Source organism: Halichoeres trimaculatus, unplaced genomic scaffold (genome assembly GCF_033239565.1).
Source record: "Halichoeres trimaculatus isolate MK-OKI-2021-1 unplaced genomic scaffold, fHalTri1.1 fHalTri1_scaffold_15, whole genome shotgun sequence".
NCBI lineage: Eukaryota > Metazoa > Chordata > Actinopteri > Labriformes > Labridae > Halichoeres > Halichoeres trimaculatus.
The window spans coordinates 33,952,915-33,971,953 of record NW_027437193.1 but is presented as its reverse complement, the minus strand read 5'-3'; the positions used below and the strand labels follow the sequence as shown (position 1 = coordinate 33,971,953).

At 44.1% G+C, this 19,039-nt stretch overlaps 2 protein-coding genes across 2 annotated transcripts in view; one reads left to right on the top strand and one right to left on the bottom strand.

Annotated features, from left to right (window-relative positions):
- The first annotated feature begins 300 nt into the window (after positions 1-300).
- tgs1 (trimethylguanosine synthase 1) lies at positions 301-14,866 on the top strand. Its single transcript, XM_074688391.1, has 16 exons — positions 301-656; positions 1,525-1,592; positions 2,650-2,801; positions 2,909-2,999; positions 4,034-4,111; positions 4,640-5,149; positions 6,547-6,688; positions 7,987-8,073; positions 8,245-8,401; positions 9,355-9,826; positions 9,909-10,061; positions 10,344-10,490; positions 11,347-11,565; positions 12,123-12,199; positions 12,593-12,744; positions 14,185-14,866. Exons 1-15 carry the CDS (start codon positions 535-537, stop codon positions 12,707-12,709), a joined length of 2,592 nt encoding a protein of 863 aa, XP_074544492.1. The 5' UTR covers positions 301-534; the 3' UTR covers positions 12,710-12,744; positions 14,185-14,866.
- A 734-nt stretch (positions 14,867-15,600) lies between these two features.
- Positions 15,601-19,039, bottom strand: part of LOC141804114 (contactin-associated protein-like 2) — a 46,576-nt gene continuing 43,137 nt past the window's right edge. The window contains exon 25 of the mRNA XM_074688390.1: positions 15,601-19,016. Coding sequence (XP_074544491.1) covers positions 18,817-19,016 — 200 coding nt within the window. The 3' untranslated portion in view covers positions 15,601-18,816. The remainder of the gene's footprint in view (positions 19,017-19,039) is intronic.

Sequence of the window (19,039 nt, the reverse complement as noted above, 5' to 3'; positions counted from 1 at the left end):
CTTACTCGTCTGATATTTTCTATGCTCAGAGCAAGCATCTATGTTTCATGACCACATGAAATGAAATGTTTTAGAGTATTTCAGATCTGCATTGTTCGAACAAATTTTACCACCACTAAAACAAATTGTGTTTGTTGAATTCAATTTGGTGGGTTTTCTTTTTTATGTATTTTATATTATCTTTACTGTTTAATATTAATCACTTGTATATTTTTATTTTTGTCCGAGTCCACACTCCATACCAGTAGGTGGCGATAATACACCTAACCAAAAGTTATTTGTCATTTGCCAAAAACAAAGAGGAAGAAGACAACGCGTGTTGGTGGTTCTGGTCTTCCGGGTCCATTCTGAAGCCGACTCTCGATGGACTTCAGGCTTTCTCATAGCCCAGTCCATGGTTCAGCTCCTCCGCACAGACCCCATCTCTCCGGGTCGGAGGGCGCTGCCTGGTCGCTGAGCTGAGCCCGTCCACAGGTCTGCGGACGGACAGAGGGTGCATCATCTTTCTGCTGCCTGACAGAAACCAGAGGTCTGATGGTGATGATGTTGGAGACACGGAGGGTGGTGATGGTGGCAGATATCTTCTTCAGCCGGAGACAGCCTGTGGTCAAAGACGAGGAGAGGATTCACTGTACCTGCTCCAGAGCCTTCGTCCAGTAAGACCCCCAGTCACAGATCCTCCCCCGACGCCTCTCTGACCCAAAGGGATGCGCTTCTTTAAGGTCCACTGATTTACAGGACTTGTCAGACTCCGTGAGAGCAGCAAAGAGTTTTTCAGTTGTTGGAGCATTTTTTCTTCATCTGATAAAAGAAAGAACTAAGTTTATCACTGCAGTCATTTTTTTCTGGAAAAGTATGATACATTCCCAGAAAGCGTATTTTGAGACTACAGAAATAAGGGTTGAATTACCATAACTGTGAGTTTATTCAAAAATAAGGCAAGAACTAATCACACAAACCTAGGGTGACCATATTCTGAAAACCTCCCAGAGAGGACCCCCTGCCCGGCCCCTTGGGGACGCTGCAAAAATAGCCTAAGATACAAAGCTGACAGAGTAGCTTCATGAACCATACAGTTATTAAACATTTCTCTTCTGTTTAAAGTGAACATTTTCTATAATCTAAACATTAACAATGTCTTACAACATGCTAAAATTAAAAGAAAAAAGTAGCCCATTGCTCAAATTTATTTCCCAAAAATATGAAAAATGTCTCAAAAGCTTAATTAAACAAAATGATTTTTTATTATTATTATATTTTATTTTAAAGTGAAAAGAGAGGTCATTCGTTTTTTTATTTAGGCTAATGTAAAAATATTAATAATGTCTCAAAATTAAAGAAAAAGAAAATGAGAGCAGGCAGTCAGAGCATGGAGCGTGCATGCTGACAGACTGGTACGTCAGGATAATGTCTGTAATGTCTGTGCTATAAAGAAGGATTTGAACTGAGATTCTCTCAGGCAGGTTGTTGAGTCTGTGGAGTTTTTCCTCCAAATCATCCTCCGTGTCCTCTTCCTCTGTCCAGGGACCGAGAGCTGTATCGCTCTGATAACCGGTCACTCTGCGCTGACCTGGCTGGCCCTACACTCACAGGTATGTCGCTCTTTTTGCACAGGTTCATTTTGAAAGCCAAAGGGACTTTTGTGACTGAAGTGGGCTAAAGGTTTGCTGTGTGGTCTGTAACACAGGGTCACATGTTTTCCACTGGAGGGACAGTGCAGTTTACTGCTCCTTTAGCTTCTTCTCCCAGATGTTGTGCAGTATTTGATCGTATCACACTTAATTTCCATTTTTGACCGTTTGTACATCATATTTGGATTATGAGATTCTGCTACAAAGCTAAAGCTAATTTAGGAACTTTTCCATCTCTCTGTCTGTCTGTCACTCGGTCTCTCTGTCTGTCTCTCTTTCTGTCCTTCTGTCTGTCCCTCTGTCTGTCCCTCTGTCTGTCCCTCTGTTTGTCTCTCTGTCTGTCTCTCTGTCTGTCCCCTCGTCAGTCTCTCTGTCTGTCCCTCAGTCTGTCTTTATGTCTGTCCCACAGTCTGTCTCTGTCTGTCCCTCTGTCTGTCCCTCTGTCTTTTTCTGTCTGTCACTCTGTCTGTCCCTCTGTCTTTCTCTCTGTGTGTCTGTCTCTCTGTGTGTCTGTCCTTCAGTCTGTCTTTCTTTTGTCCCTCAGTCTGTGTCTCTGTCTGTCTCTCTGTTTTTCTCTCTGTCTGTCCCTCTGTCTGTCTATCTGTCTCTCTGTCTGGCTGTCTCTATGTATGTCTGTCTTTCCTTCTGTCTGTCTCTGTCTGCCTCTCTGTCTATCCGTCTCTCTGTCTGGCTGTCTCTATGTATGTCTGTCTTTCCTTCTGTCTGTCTCTGTCTGTCTCTCTGTCTATCCGTCTCTCTGTCTGGCTGTCTCTATGTATGACTGTCTTTCCTTCTGTCTGTCTCTCTGCCTGTCTCTCTGTCTGTCTCTCTGTCTTTTTCTCTGTTTGTCCCTGTCTTTCTCTCTGTGTGTCTGTCTCTCTGTCTGTCAGAACTTGGGGACAGGAAAGAGGGAAAGAGGGAAAGAGGCAAAGTTCTTCATACTCCAAGAGATTAAAGCGTTAACTCAAATGCTGTGAAAAGATGAACTTATTTAAAACACATACTCCCCTTTAAACAGAAACGAATTATGATGATGATGATGATGAGGAGGAGGAGGAGGAGGAGGAGGAGGAGGAGGAGCAGCAGCTGCAGCTGGATGAAGAGGCTCTGCTGATGGCCAGCATGGGTCTGCCCCTGGCCTTCTCCAGCTCCTCTGGGCCGAGGAGAGAGGTTGGTTCATTTCCTCTGGTGAAGTCACAGGCAGACTTTAGGAGACAGGAGTAATCAGAAATATTTGAAGCAGCTGCTGTGACTGAAATGTTCACGTCATGTGACAGGGTAGACGATCCAGAAGAAAGCTCAGTGCACCCTGGACTGAACCAGCTGAGGAGGAGGGGACTGAGCAGGATCTTCAGCCTGATAACACAGGTAACACAGTGAGTTCAGACTCACTCCCTGTAGCAGGGGTTTTCATTGGCATGGTAAAAAAACATCCACTGTGAAGATTTTTGTCATAAGGCAGTGTGTGAGAGCCCCTCAGTTTAGATAAGCATTTTCTCTTATTTACAGGATCTGACTTTATGTTGGAGAAAAATCAAAATCAAACCAAGTGACAGAAAAACTTGGGTTTTTTGTTTTGGGAGTGTCCCAATACAACTTTAGCACTTCTGATACAACACAGATATCTGAGCCTTGAGTATTTGCTGATACGACATCAGCATCATTACCTTTTTTATTAACCTCTGGCTGTTTGTACCATTTCAAGCTCTTCACCGGGCTTGAGTTTCTTGAATTTCTATGAAAAACTGGGAAAAATGTGACGTTTAAAACTTTAGACCAGCAGTGTAGTTATCAGGGGCAGCGTTATGTGTGGGCCCAAAGGTCCTTGGCCCACCCTAAACTTTTCTTATCATTCTAATATTTTTAAAAGGGTTTGAAAAGAGTGTGGTAAAGTTTTGTCACTTTATGTCTGTTTTGTCAGCGTTAGATGCCCTGTCTCTGTTAAATCAGCCATGTTTTTAGCCTGTGGGGAAAAAGGAAAAATTGTGAAACATTCAGCTTCATGTGGGCGGGATCAGAGCATTATTTTGGTAAAGACTGTAGATTTTTTTTATTTTATTTAACTGTGGTTGATGTCTTTGCTCTAACAGCTTATGATGCAAAAATGCAAATTAAAGGCGAAAAACAACTAAATCTGCTTAAAAACCACACATACTATTATTGGTATATTGTTAGTCATTTTTATTAATTAATTATCAAAAAACTTTTTTTGACTTAAGGCACAGACAAAATTTGTCTGGCCCACCCAGACCTGAAATCCCGGTTCTGTCCCTGGTAGTTATAACATAGTTTTTTTTTTTTTTTTTTTAGATAAATGAATTTTGTGGTACTGAAAGAGTTGATCTTGATTTGTATTCCATACTGTGTAGTGGTTTGACGCTGTGTTGTGCTCCGTAACTCAGATGAGACGAGGGAGTTGAGCGATCCACCAGAAGAAGAAACGAGAGGGATCCAGGACGCAGGCTGGGGAGTCTACTGGGGTACGGAGAGAGTGGCTTCAAGATTACACTGAAGCTCACACACACATGAACCGGTCAACTGTGTAATTAAAGCCATTTACAGTCATTGTTTCTCTGAACAGGGAGTTCCCTGAGTCGACTTACAAAGACAAACACAGCAGAACATAATCCATCACTTATTATGTTTATAAGGATGAAGGTTCAATGTCTGAGTTCTGTGAATTTACTCAATATTTCTCTGACAAGTTTTCCTGAATGTGCTACATTAACTGCAGCAACACTTCAAAGACGAGTGCTTCATTTTTGTTTGCAGTGATTAGAGAAAAACAAGACAAATAAAGAACTAGCTTGAGGATGTTTTTAAGGTGTAAAAGTTGAAAGTGTGACGATGATGACTCGCGCTGTAAAGTCCACCAGAGCTTCCCATTGTGTCTTCATCAGCACATGGTTCATCCTTAGTTCAAGGTGGAACTAAAAGTAATCAAGGAAACCTCTTACCTTTAAAGTGTGGCCTCCACCTTTCATCCATCCCCTCTTTATCTCTTGAAGCCCGACAGGGTGAAGCCCTGCTGTGGAGCAGCTGGCTGGAGAAGCATCCTGAGACCCACCGCCTGTCTGAAGAGGACCCAGGATCAGTGGTTGCTCCCTGGGATGACCCAGACACAAAGGCTGCCTGGGATGAACACGCAGCAGAGGTGTATTACTCCTACTGGGAGCAGTATTCTTACTGGGCAGCACAGGGCTGGACCACTGAGCAGACCATCTGTGAGGACACAGCAGCTGGGCTGATGGACGGCAGCTCAGAGACCGGCACAGAAGCAGGAAGCCGACAGAAAGGAGAACAGAAGGACCTGGATGATGCTGAGACTTTGAGTGATGTGCTTGAACAGAGCTGCTCTCTGAAAGCAGACAGGAACCCTGAGACGGACCAGAGAGATGGACAGCTGAGAGGGGTTTCTGAATCCAAAGAGGTCTGTGGCTCTGATAATCCCTCTGATGGAGGGAACCATCGCAAGAGACCTGCTTCCTCTTCAGAGAAGGACACAGCAGAGCAGAGAGGTAATAACAGAGTAATCTGTGGTTTCCTTACAGTAACACTTTCTTCTCTCTGATCTGAGATCTGTTTCATATTTACAACAAACTCAGTCTTTTCCCTGATAGCACTCTGAGAGCTGCTGCTCTCTTTTCCCTTCCTGCCTTGAGCTCTGTGTTACCCAACAAACCTAAACATTAACATTTTGAAATATAAATCCACCAAAATGAATTCAGCAGTAATTCAAACTTCAGTTTCAGATTTTTGACTTGCTGAAAAGTTTGCAGTAGATGTACTTAAAGTTCCTGTGAGGAGTTTCTAAGATATCTAGAAAAAGTCTTCCTTCTAGATAACTGCCTGATCCTAATCCACACGTGGAAAAGAGATTATCAGCATTGATATAGGTTATTCCTAAATGCTACTTCTTAGCTTCCTGATTGGGTCGAACAGGACTGGATCGATTTGCAGCATGTCTGCAAGTCTCTGTGTCAACACCAAGCCAGCTGATGAAGTTTAGCAGAGAGAAGAGAGATCTGTGTTTTTCTCTGCTGAAAACGATTTCTGTGATTAATTTTGTAGTGATGGTGGACACTGGAGTCTAACTGTCAAACAGAAAAAGAAGAGAATGGGCAGACAAACAGGAGAGAGATAGAGCACAGGCTGAAGGCTAACACAGGGGCTAAAGGCTAACACACAAGCTAAAGCTAACACAGGGGCTAATGTGTTTGTGCTAATGTTGGCTCCAACCCACAGTCAGCAGTTATTCTGCAGTGGTCTGTTCAAACTTGAGAGTCTATCAATAAAATGAAGAGCCAGGTTACGTTAGCTCTGCTTGGTGAGGTTGGAGTTGGTAGATGAGCTCTGGTAGGACAGAACCAGGATTCACTAACGTTACAGACACGTCTCAGAGCAACGGGCTGTGAGTAGAGATAAATATAGCAGCTACTAAACTACGGGACAAACTGACAAAGTTAGCTTGTTGTCAGGTTTCAAAGCATAGCTCTACCTAACTGTTGATAAATACCTTACCTCGTGGAGCTGGATCTGGTTAAAAGCTGTCTTGAGTTAAAAGAGGAGTTAAAATGAAGATCTGATCTCCATTCATTTCCAAATCAAACGTGCGCCTTGTTCAGAGTTACGTCTCATGAAGGTGTGGCCAAAGGGTGTCGCTGTAATCTGCTTCAAACAGATCCTCCTCACAGTCCCTTTAAACATCTTTAAGCATTGGCTCAAATAGATCTTTGTTAGATTTTAATTTTATAGTTGCAGCCCACCTTAAGTTTTTTTTTAAATGATTTCTTCACATTTATTTTGCAAACGTACCTATGATATGCTCACACGGATGAATCTTTGAAATATAATTGTTGTGTACACGTTCGATTGGTGCAGGCTCTGCTGGTCAGTATCTTTTGTTGTGACTTAGACTCAAAGCAGGCTTCCAGCAGCTCTGACAGAGAATGTGGCTCAAATAAGAGGTCAACATCAGGAAGAGATGATGAAGGTGATGATGATGATGATGATGATAACAAACCCCCAGGACGAGGAAACGCTAAACTCAAACGCAGGTGAGTCTGCAGATAATAACTGCATTAACGTGTGGAGTAATGGTGTGACAGTGGTTTCTCGAAGCAGGTGGACCCAGGCCCGTATGCCTGTCCAGTCATTACACACATGGGACTGTTGGCCGAGTGTAACCTCTGTCCAAAAACTTTAATTGCGAATGCCTACTACACCTAGACAGCAATAACAAGAAAAATTCTCATAAATCTAAATTTAAGTTGACTGTTAATCTCTCCATCTTCATATAAAGGATTCATTCAGCCCCTAAATATCTGTTGGCTTTGCGTATGAAGTCTTAAAAGTGAGCACATAGCACGACATCTGCCATCTTTAAACAGCCGTACAGGTGTTGTAATCCTGCTGTGAACACCTGTAAGCCTGGGCTCTATCTCCATTCAGTGTACAGCTCTGTTGGGTGCTAACATGGCTCATACCGTTAAGTGATTTTTTTTTTTTCAACATTAGTAGAAGTGGTCAGTTTTCATCGCTAGCAGCTGGACATGCATACAGGCTCTGAACAGTCAGCCTCTGTTTCCACCAAGCAGTTCAGTTTGTTTGCCTTGGTACGGGGCGCATTTTGTGACATTTCCACTGACTAAAACAGGGCAGGTCCCCAAACTACTGACCCATACCCTCCCACTTTTTGGTTCCCTTCTGTTGGGGGGGCCAGACATACTGATCCAACCCCAGAAGGTGGAGCTAGAAACCCTGCAGTCTGTTGATTGGCTGAAAGAATAGTCACTTCCTGTGTGACATCAGCTGCTGTATTTCTCCTGGTGGCTCACAGCCTTCTCTGAAACAAAGCCTGATTGTTATTTTTAACAAAGCAGAGCAGTTGTTGCAGCTCTGTTTGACAAAGCAGGAGGCGGGTCATCAGGGCCAAATCCCCATCACCCAAAGCTGTGTGGTGGCTACCAACAGCCTAAATATCAAATCAGTCAAAGTGGTTGCAGACATGTAGCGTTATAGAGCTGTCTTAAAATTTCACTGTTGGTTTCCATCCATGGTTTCTTCTAAACCCTTTATGAAAACCCTGGAAAAAATCATATGAACCAGCACCAGGACCACCTGGAATAAAGTTAAATGTGAGATCTGGTGGAGCTCCTGTGGCTTCTGCTCTTTTGTGTTGATATTAAACTTCAGTTGTTGCTTTAGAATCATGTGTTGGTTCAAAGTCTTTGTAAGCTTAAGAAACGTTTCTGGATTGAGAAACTCGTGTTAAAGTCTGGAGCAGGGAGAAATCTGTGTTGTCAAACAGCTTCAGAAAAGACACATTCACTTTTTTCTTGTCTTTTTGTTTTAGTCACGAGATGGATTTGGAGGAAAGCCCACATCTGACGTCAGAAGAAGCGTGGAGTAAACTGGGACTCAAACACAACCCAAACCCTGAGTGAGTCTGACCCATCAGTGCTGCAGCCTTTGGCTGGAGCTCAGGCTTATTAAACCCCTGAGAGTCAGAGTACATGACTTTAAAGTGTTCATTTTTAATGAAGGTATCTCAGGAGTTCAGAGTCTACCTCGGAGCGGTTTCTCTCTGAACCAGGCTGGTTTTGTGTCCCAGGTTTGACAGCGTGCTGAGATTCAAAGGCAGAGTTGATCACAGGGGTCAGAACAAGTGGCTGAACAAGAGGGCGGTCTGCAGAATCCCCAAACACACCAGGTTCACAGAGACCGATGGAGGCAACCCCCAGCGCCAGAGCAGCACCACCCTCAGCAAGGTACCCCCTCTGATCCTTTGACACCAGGATACTAGCATCAGGAATCTGCTCTGAGAAATAATCCACAAATCAAAACTGGTGCATGATTTTTTTCAGTGTGGAAATGGAGGAAGTTTCTGTGAGCCAATGAGAAAATGAGTCTAAAACACCCGCCGGTCACTTTTTTATGTACACCCTGCTCCTACCAGGCTGGACCCCCTTTACGTTTGTATTTATCATTAAAGTGAAAAAGACCATCAGGCAGGCTGTGCATAGAGCTGGATGTCGTGTGATTTGTGAGTCTGTGTCAAAAGGCCAAAACCAGACCCCCTTTAAACACGTTTCCTCACTTTGGCTCCACCCTTTCCTCATGGCCAGAGCCTTTCAGCTTGGAACAGTGTTAACATTCACCCTCAGTGTGTTTTCACCCTCAGTGTGTCTTCACCCTCAGCGTGTTTTCACCCTCAGCGTGTTTTCACCCTCAGCGTGTTTTCACCCTCAGCGTGTTTTCACCCTCAGTGTGTCTTCACCCTCAGCGTGTTTTCACCCTCAGTGTGTTTTCACCCTCAGTGTGTTTTCACCCTCAGTGTGTTTTCACCCTCAGTGTGTTTTCACCTTCAGTGTGTTTTCACCCTCAGTGTGTTTTCACCCTCAGTGTGTTTTCACCCTCAGTGTGTTTTCACCTTCAGTGTGTTTTCACCCTCAGCGTGTTTTCACCCTCAGTGTGTTTTCACCCTCAGTGTGTTTTCACCTTCAGTGTGTTTTCACCCTCAGCGTGTTTTCACCCTCAGTGTGTGTAATTGAAAATTTACAAGCTGAGATATCAGGCAAAATGCCTTGTGGTGGGAGTGGTCACCCGTGTAAAAATCCTCCTCTAAAGTCTTAAGCTGACTTTGGTAAAACCCAGTATAAACTGAATTCCTCTGAATGTTCAGCCATGCATTGACAGAGTAAACATTCTGTTTGTTTAAAAGGTCAAAAGCTTCCTCGAGAGCAGCCAGAGAGAGTCTGCAGAGGGCAGCGCACACAAACAGGGGGACCAACCTGCCACCCAGGGAGAAGTGACAGACTCTGAGTCTGCTGCTGGGACCAGCTCTGCTGCTGGGACCTGCTCTGCTGCTGGGACCTGCTCTGCTGCTGGGACCTGCTCTGCTGCTGGGACCTGCTCTGCTGCTGGGACCAGCTCTGCTGCTGGGACCTGCTCTGCTGCTGGGACCAGCTCTGCTGCTGGGACCAGCTCTGCTGCTGGGACCTGCTCTGCTGCTGGGACCTGCTCTGCTGCTGGGACCTGCTCTGCTGCTGGGACCAGCTCTGCTGCTGGGACCTGCTCTGCTGCTGGGGCTGTGGGGAGTCAGGGCAGGGAGGAAGAGGAGCAGCCTGGCAGACGGCTGGTGTGTCTAGAAACTCCTGACTTTCTCCTCCCGGACACACCTGAAGGCAGTACAGGTTAGCAGCTTTGAAGTTTTTCCAGTGAAGTTCAGTTTCATTTGGTCCTGGTGGCAACTGGTGAAGATGTTATTCTATGTAGAGACGAGCGTCAAGGAACGAAAGAAGTCGACGAGGAGGAGGTGTAAGCAGCAGGTTCCTCCAGAGATGGCAGCAGAACCAGGACTAGCCAAATACTGGGCTCAGCGTTACAGACTCTTCTCTCGCTTTGATGAGGGAATCCGGCTGGACCGAGGTGAGTCTGCACTCCACGGGACATGTGTCCATGTCTGTGTTCCATCAGTACCAGATGAAAGGGTTAAGGTTCATCTCTGAGAAATGAATGATGCTGGACCAACCAGGGTGAATTTGAGATGTGGGCGCATCATCAGGCGCCTTCGATAGGATCATATTTAGCTCGCGGCCTGATCGTAGAAACGCCAGATTCCTCTCAGTTGGCTCACCTTGAAGGAAACGCTCTGAGGGTTTCTCTGCTCCTCCTCCACCTCCTCCTGACCTCCTCATCCCTGCGTTTCAGAGGGCTGGTTCTCTGTGACACCGGAGAAGATCGCTGAGCACATCGCCCTCAGGGTGCAGCACAGCTTCCCTGACTGTCAGCTGGTCATCGACGCCTTCTGTGGGGTGGGTGGAAACGCCATCCAGTTCGCACTCACTGGAAAGAGAGGTAACTCTGCCCTGTCAGCATAGTCTATTTAATGTTTGCTCAACAAGAATTTCCTCAGATTGAATTTAAAGAAGTGAAACTGAAAGCACTTTTCATGTATACTGGTTGTTCTGGACTCGTTTTCTGTGAGCACTGCCTCAGCGTGGTGTCATGGAGGAGATCAGCAGTCTGTGTGTGTGTGTGTGTGTGTGTGTGTGTGTGTGTGTGTGTGTGTGTGTGTGTGTGTGTGTGTGTGTGTGTGTGTCTGCGTATGTGTGTGTGTCTGTGTATGTGTGTGTCTGTGTATGTGTGTGTGTCTGTGTGTGTGTGTATGTGTGTGTGTGTGTCTGTGTGTGTGAGTGTGTGTGTGTCTGTGTATGTGTGTGTGTGTACGTGTGTGTGTGTGTGTCTGTGTGTGGGTGTATGTTTGTGTCTGTGTGTGTGTCTGTGTGTGTTTGTCTGTGTGTGTGTGTGTGTGTGTGTGTGTGTGTGTGTGTGTGTGTGTGTGTGTGTGTGTGTGTGTGTGTGTGTGTGTGTGTGTGTGTGTGTGTGTGTGTGTGTGTGTGTGTGTCTGTGTGTGGTTGTATGTTTGTGTCTGTGTGTGTGTCTGTGTGTGTTTGTCTGTGTGTGTTTGTCTGTGTGTGTGTGTGTGTGTGTGTGTGTGTGTGTGTGTGTGTGTGTTGGCCTTCAGGAAACCCCTGCAGGTGTGTCCAGATCATCATTCCTTTTCCACCATATGTTAGAATCTGACCCTCTCATTGAGCCTTTATTGACCGCAGCTCCAAACTCCAACTTGAAGAGTTAGCGCCCAGTGTGTGAGTGTGTGTGCTGTTGGTGAATGTAGAGTGACCTCACTGTCTCCATTGTCTCTCCTCAGTCCTGGCCGTAGATATCGACCCGGTGAAACTAGATCTGGCCCGACACAACGCAGCTGTTTACAACGTGGCTCACCAAATGGACTTCCTGCAAGGGGATTTCCTTCAGCTGGCACCCCATCTCTGTGGAGACGTGGTCTTCCTCTCACCGCCATGGGGAGGGCCGGACTACCAGAGCGCAGAGGTGTTTGACATCAAGACCATGATGGAGCCAGATGGATATCCTTTTCTGTCGAAGCCGTGTGAGAGATGGGTTTGAAATGATACAGAGTCTGAACGTCCATCCACCATTTTCATCCATTCCTCTACCTTGGAGCGCTCAGGCCTTTTCCCACTTTCTATAGATAATATAGCAAATAAATGAACCCAGTCTGCTCTTGGTGGAACTGCCTCCAAGTGCTGCTATTTTATGGTACTGAGCCTTTTTCCCTACGTCCACTTCAGAAAAGCATTTTCAGCCTTTTCTGCTTTTTCAGAGCCCCAAACAGAGCAAACCCCTGTTTGGCTGTTTGAGAACCAAAAACTCTGTTCCAGGAGTATACATGAAACCGTGAAACCACAGTTTCCTAAAATTTTCCCTCTGTTTTTCAGAAAACGTCATTTTTACTGACGCAAAGCGTAAGCGTATAAACTGACCTGTGGTTTCCCAGATACATGGCTACGGTTGGACACGGTCTCAACCTGCTGTTATCAGACTTGTAATGAAACTTAAAGCAGCTTTTCTTCACTTGAAGTCATTCATGAGCCTTTGTTGATTCTTCCTTAACATCAGACACATTTGAGATTTTCCAGCGGGCCAAACTGATCTCAGACAACATCGTGTACTTCCTGCCTCGTAATGCGGACGTGGACCAGGTTTGTGTTTTCTTTTCTATTACGTGGTGATCAGGCCAAAGAGCAGTGACGTTATTCACTCTGAATATCTGCTCAGAGAAGGGAAGGTCACAGAAACTTCTAACAGTTTGAATGTGGTGTTGAAGAAGGATAACCCGTCTGAATGGATGGAGCTAAACGCTGCTATCACAGCCACAATGCATGGGCATATTTTGATGATGTTGGCTGTAAATGGGTCTATTGGGAATGCTTTGTTGTTAAAAATGCTACGGTCCTGAGTGTTTTCTGAAGCTGGGGATGACTGAAATGAAACCAGGACCTGAAACTCCCACACAGCTCTGTTCGTGCTCTCCTCTGGTCCAATAATCCAGCACTCTCTGGCATATTTCAGCTGTGCTGTGTTACTCTCTGCAGATTGCCTCTCTGGCCGGTCCAGGAGGAAAGCTGGAAGTGGAGCAGAACCTCCTCAACAACAAACTGAAGACTGTGACCGCTTACTTTGGCAGCTTGATCAAGTCAGACCACCAGTGACTCTGAGATCACTGGACTGCGCTCATCTTATATCAGTAATTAGTCTTTGTTTCTACTTCCTGTGACTTTTTGTCATCATGAGTTTGAGATATCTTAGTATAAATTGTAAATAATTTGATGATACTTAAGTTACTGCAGATGTTTTTATGGTTTTAGAAGAGACTAGCTGTGAGACTTCTGGAAACATGAAAAACCTGATCATGTTTTAAATGTTCATAAGTTCTAATAAATGTTTTCCATAAAGCTGTTTGTCATCCTGGTTTGGTCTGAACAAGTCTAAACAACCCTTTTTTCCAGCTTTAGGCCGGGACATTAAAGCTGTTAGAAGTCAGCGCTGATCACATCCTCACAATCGTGTTTTTTATCTGAAATGTGCGTGTTCACCCCCCGGCTGTCATGGTGAGAGGAGTACTGCTGCTTTTTGAATCTTGAAATGTATTTCCCTGGATTCCTTGACGTTCACTTTGACACTAAATTAGTCATTGTAGAAAAACAAAGATATGGGCTGTAGGATATTTCGGCGAATTAGAAGCCATTTTAAAAAAGTCTATTCCTGACACAAAGTGTGATCTCACTTGTATCTTAAGGTAAATTTATTTCTGTAGCTCTCAGGTACCTCCACACCAAAGGGGACCTTTGCATCATGACTTGAAATCAAAAGTCAGAAACCTGTCTTCTAAAAGGTGAAAATTGAAGGCGAATCTATTGGGGCATTTTTTTCCCATGACCAACAGAGTTTTTGACCGACTGGATTATAGCTACGCCGCATAGCCTGATGTTCCAGCTGGTTCAGGACACTGCAGCTAAGGTACTGACTGGGACCAGTCAGGGAGAGAGCACATCTCCTGTGTTAGCGTCTCTACACTGGCTACCTGTAAAATCTAGGATAGAGTTTAAAATTCTTCTTCTGACTTACAAAGCGCTTACAGTTTGTCTCAGTGGCTTTGGTTCATTTCTCAGATCAGAACTGAAATTCTTAAAACTTCATGTTCAGTCTTCATCATTGTGCCACTCTTGCTCATCAAAAAGCAGTTTCTTATTTCTTTCAACAAGTTGCAGATGCTATGGGTCATCTGTGCAAATGATTCAGTACCATTCTCTGCTGTTTCTTACTTTATCATCTGCTTCTGTCATGTTGATTAAACTGGATTATCATGGTCTCTGTTGAACAGTCTCACCTCCCACCACATTTAGTCATGAGTTCATCACATCAGTCTTCACATGCACAAAGGTTCAACAAGTTGTCATAACATGTCATGCATCTCTCCACACATTTCCACACCTTTCCATCAGACTGTTTTCTCAATCTGTCTGGATCGGTAAACTGCTCCCCGTCAGTCTTGACTTTCTCTCACAAACAGAAATGTGTGAAGCGTCAGATCAACCAATGATCAACCAGTTTTCTGAAACAGCTCAAAGGTTCAACTCCTGAACTATCAACTGATAAGTATGTCTGTGTACTTTCCTCTGTACAGCCAGTGGAAACAAAGAAAGACCTGTCACACCTGTGGACCATGTTCTCCATCAGAAGCTTACAACGGCCCAGGTTGGTTGAAGGATGCTGCCAGAAGCTGGGAGAACAACTGACCTCAATCATTCAGACTTTTTGCAGACAGAGAAGATCTTTGTGATGTGGATGAGAATTTGAGTCCCAGCAGACAGGAACAGAAGGAGGAAGACTGCACTGCTCTGTGATTCCCACAGCACTGAATGAACAGTTTTCTCTAAAGAGACTGATCGATGTTCACATTTCTACTTGTGTTTTTTTTCTTTGTGCGATGCAGCGCCTTCTTCTCCTCTCTGTATCAATGATGGGGTCAGTCAACAAATTACAGCACAAACAGAAGAAGAGAAAATGTGAATTCAGTCCAGTCTCTTGTAATCAATCCCCCAACTTAACTTACACTTTACAATAAGTGTCATCTAAACTTTGGGCATAGTTTACTTCAGAACATCCTTCCAGAGCAAACTGCTACACTAACAACATGACTCAGCACTTTGACTGTCCCACCCATACACACTGACACCAGGACTCCTCATTCTGAGGCACTGACACAGAAATGTACTTTTGAGGGATTAACTAAGGATTTTGAGATCTAGACTGGCTTTTGCAGGTAATCTGTGGTGTTTTGCTATTTGTACAAACTTTTCTGAGGAATGCACTTGCAAATGGCGAGGATGATTCGAGAAATGTACCAAAGCAACTGAGACAAACTGTAATGGCATCTGGCCATCCTATCTTAAAAGAGCTCATTGTTTTTATTATTCTAGATCACTGTGTTCTCAGCATGAAGGTCTGCTTGTGGTACTAAAAGTAGTCTGGGAGGTCGAGCCTTTAGTTATCAGGCTCCTCTTCTTTGGAATTTACGGGTTGAGGTCCGAGGAGCAGACATGGTTTCAACCTTTAAGAGTAGACTTAAAACTTTCCTTTTTGGTAAAGCTTAGTTAGAGCTGGATCAGGTCTGAACCAGCTGTTGGGGGAAACTGAAGTTTCCGCCCGCTAAAGGGAAGTTGTTCCTCTCTGTTGTAACTTGCTGAGGAAGATGAGATCAGACTCCTTACCGTGTCTTGATGTCGGGTTTCTGTTAATAAAATCTTATTCAACTTAAAGGGTTAAAGGGTTTTAAAGCTGTTCATGTTTTTGGAAAGTGTGCTGAGGTACGAGGTATGATTTGGCGCTATATAAAGAAAGACAGATTGATTGATCAGTCTCAAATAAGATGGACTCTGTCTCTACAAAGACTGCCTGTTGCTCACCAGCTGCACAGACCCTTCCTCCCAAGTGAAATACCGTCGGAGTAAAGGTTCATGAATGAGTCGTTTATCTAAAGTTGGACTCTTTAGTCCGAGTGCTGCTTCTGTTTTTGGGCGTCTGTCTTCTCCTTCCATGTCCTGCTGTCTGTAATCTACCTGTGGGTTTAATGTTGTCATCATCTGTGTGAGGTCTTCATCCCATCAGAGCAACTAAAACCTCAGTTCCCCTCCAAGAATCAGTGCACTTCATCCAGCTGTCATATTTTACTGATCTTTCCAACAGGAAGCATCACAAGTTTCAGAACTTGAAAAAGCACAAAGAATAAAGTACATTATAAAAAGAATAAACAGGGAGGCATTTTTTACACATGACATGAAGAAAAAGTGTGATGCTACAGTGGCTCAGCATAAGAAACTAGTGTCATTCCGTGTCGAACAGCATGCCGTTACACTGCGGGGCAGTCAAGGGAACAGAAATACAATCAAACGTCAGAATGCTCGCCGTTGTTCTGAATGAGGGTCACAAACATTCATTTGCAGAAAAGATCTACTCAGTACAAATCAAAGACAAAGCAAAGGTTTTCAAATGACGGGTTTGAGAAAAGTCTTCATGTCAGAGCTCCTCCAGGAGGTAGCCAGGAGTTTCAAAGCAGTACCCAGTCATGAAGTAGCTGTCCCAAGTCCTAACATGGTCCACCTGGGGTCTCATCCAGATTCACCAAGAAAAAAAAAGAAAAATCAACATATCTTCATCCAAATCAATATCTGGGGAGGGTTGAAAGGTCGTCTGGCGTTGAACTTCCTCTGCTTGCTGTCTTGTACACTCACCACTAGCTCATCTCGTTCCCTCCGTCCTGCACAGAGACACCTCAGGAGGACACCGCTTCCAACCAAAGCTGTGGAGTAATGAGTCTGAATGCAGGGTGGGGGAGTTAAGTCCAGGGCTCTGACTCCAACCTAACCCTCAGTGGTCTGAGTCTGAGTGGGGCTGAGTCTCTTATCAAAGCTGGGGTCAGGTCAGAGCCCTGTCTCTAGTCTTCTGCAATGTCAACAAAGTTTGGAAGAACTAGCAAGATGACAAAATGTTACAGGCTAACCAGACGACCTAGGAGTTTGTTTTTCAAGGTTCAGTCGTTTCCTTTTCATGCAGCCAGACTGAAAAATGTAGTGCTAAGAAAAAGGAAGTGTGTGTTAAGAAGATTATTTCTTTGTTGTAAAAATGCTTCTTTGTAATAAATCTAGCACTGCTGTAGAGCCTATTTTTAACTTTTAAATTGAGCCACGTTTGTAAGGGACATTCATTTGCGTAAGGAGCAGCAGAGCTAAGTTTGTGGGTTGTTCTCATAAAAAAAGTCAAACAGCTCATTTAGGTGTTGGCTCTCACTTCGAGCTTCTGGACCCCAGGTGCTGATAATCCAGTTTCTCTCTGGGCAGAGGGGAGAGGATGGAGTGACCTGACCTGAACCCACTCAACACTGGTGTGAGAGTGACCAAACCACAGCTGGTTGAAGATTGGGACGATCCACCAGACAACGATCAGTGAATGTAGAATCAGCTGTCAGGCAGAGGAGATACGGTAAACAGCCTCACACCCAGCTCTGCTGCTCACCCACCAAATACATGTTCCTCATGAATGTGGCTCCATTTAAAAGAGAAATAAACCTAACAATAGTTTAAAACTTATTACCAAGATGTATCATCACAGCAACAGAAAAATAATAATAATCTACCGAACACACATTTACAAACGATTTGAACAAAGTTGAGTTTACCAGTTTCCAGGTGTTGGGTAAAAATCCACAGATCACTCTGCACTGCACAGAGCTGAAGCCTCAGCAGCTGTTACTGTCTTATTTATTGAAAAAGAATTCAAAAAATGTGTTTTTAGGCCTTACAGCCATATTTTTCAAACCATTCTAGGAAAATGTCCTATTTGAAGTTATTCAGAGATAAAAATGGATCTGATTTGCTTGAAACAAGTAAAAAAAAGTACCAATGGGGTAAGAGGGTTTCTTGTACGATTACGACATAATCCCAATTTCAAGAAAACTGACGAGAATTTTTTTCTTACTCCACTGGCAGACATTTTTCTGGACTTGTTTGGTTGGTTGGCTGCAGCTCATAATAAGTATAATAAATAAATGAATAAGAGAAGACATAAAGACTTGCTTCGATTTTAGTTTTTGCAGTGTGTGCTGGATGCACTGATTTGATCCAGAGCTTATCTGACTTCAAACTGTTTTAGTGTTACACTAGTGTGATCAGTTAGTGTGAAAGACAACACAACAAATAAATAAATAAATAAAATGATAAAAATTTGAATATATAAATAAATAAATCGTTAAATAAATCGTTAAATAAAGTGAGTGGTGTCTGTTTTTGATCCCACGTTTCCATCCTCTCAGGCTAACAAAGACAACGTCTGCATCATGTCTGAAAGAAACAACAGTGAGTGGAGCTCTCCACATGAAGAGGTTCATTCTGTAAAAACCAACCCTCGGACTCTTTTGGCATCAAAAAATCAACAGGAGTTAAAAACAGATAAAAAGAAACAGATAAACACACTATCAGCCAGCAGATGCAAAAAATAAATAAAGTCTGACTTTACCTTATTTTATAACCTCTAAGTCCAAAGTCATGGCTACATCTCCTTCACAGACAAGTGAGCATGTCAGAACCAAACCCTCACACACACACACACACACACACACACACACACACGCACACACACTCCAGATATCTTCCTTAAGGCTGAAATAAAACTTAACTGTCATAAATGTAAAATAAGGCAAATGAGTCTCGTAACGTTGACAGAGGAAGTGTTGAGCGGTGTTGCTACAGGCGGCGAGGAGTATTGTGCTAATGGAGTAATGAGCATTACTAGTAAGGATGCAATGATATACCAGCCTGTAACACAAAGGCATTGAGATAATCCTTCTGAATATTAATGAAAAGAAAATAGCTTTCATGAAAAAATATATGTTACTGAAATATAAATGAATAAATATAACTTTGAAATGAAATGAAACCAAACGTGATAGAAAAGCAAACGCTCTTGAACACACTCACTCATCCAAGGCCTTTGAAATGGCACCACCCTCTCCTCCCTCTCCACCGTCTGAAGGTTGCTGCCCACTGTCTGTTATTGAGGAGTGGGAACAAACACAGTCTCATCTCTTCAGGCTTCAGTGCCCTGTGCTCTAACACCCACACTCAAACACCACGGTGTCCATGAATCCAAAGAATAAACCAGTCGCTACATCCTCCAGGTTTCCAGGCCTCCTCACTACTACGTCCTAGGCTTAGAAAACTACATACATCCTAATGTCATGAGACCAGGTCGGTGGAGGACTTCAGATGAACCATTCCTTCTTGCTCTCGTCGATGCTTTCAGTGAAGGCGGGGTCGTTGACGATGATCGCTGCATCAGCACAGTCTGCTGACTCCGCCCCCTTGGCCTCATTGGTGTGGTAGGAGCCTTTGTGACGGAAGAGGTGGCGTATCACAAACACCATGATCCCCAGGACGATGAAGATCACCATGGAGATAATGCCTGGAAACCAAAGTGGACACCCC

Coding starts and splice junctions, on each gene's coding strand:
- tgs1 (XM_074688391.1), top strand. CDS start 535: ATGGTGATGATGTTGGAGACACGGAGGGTGGTGATGGTGGCAGATATC. Junction 2,802..2,908: donor CCTCTGGGCCGAGGAGAGAG/GTTGGTTCATTT, acceptor GTCATGTGACAG/GGTAGACGATCCAGAAGAAA. Junction 6,689..7,986: donor AACGCTAAACTCAAACGCAG/GTGAGTCTGCAG, acceptor TTTTTGTTTTAG/TCACGAGATGGATTTGGAGG.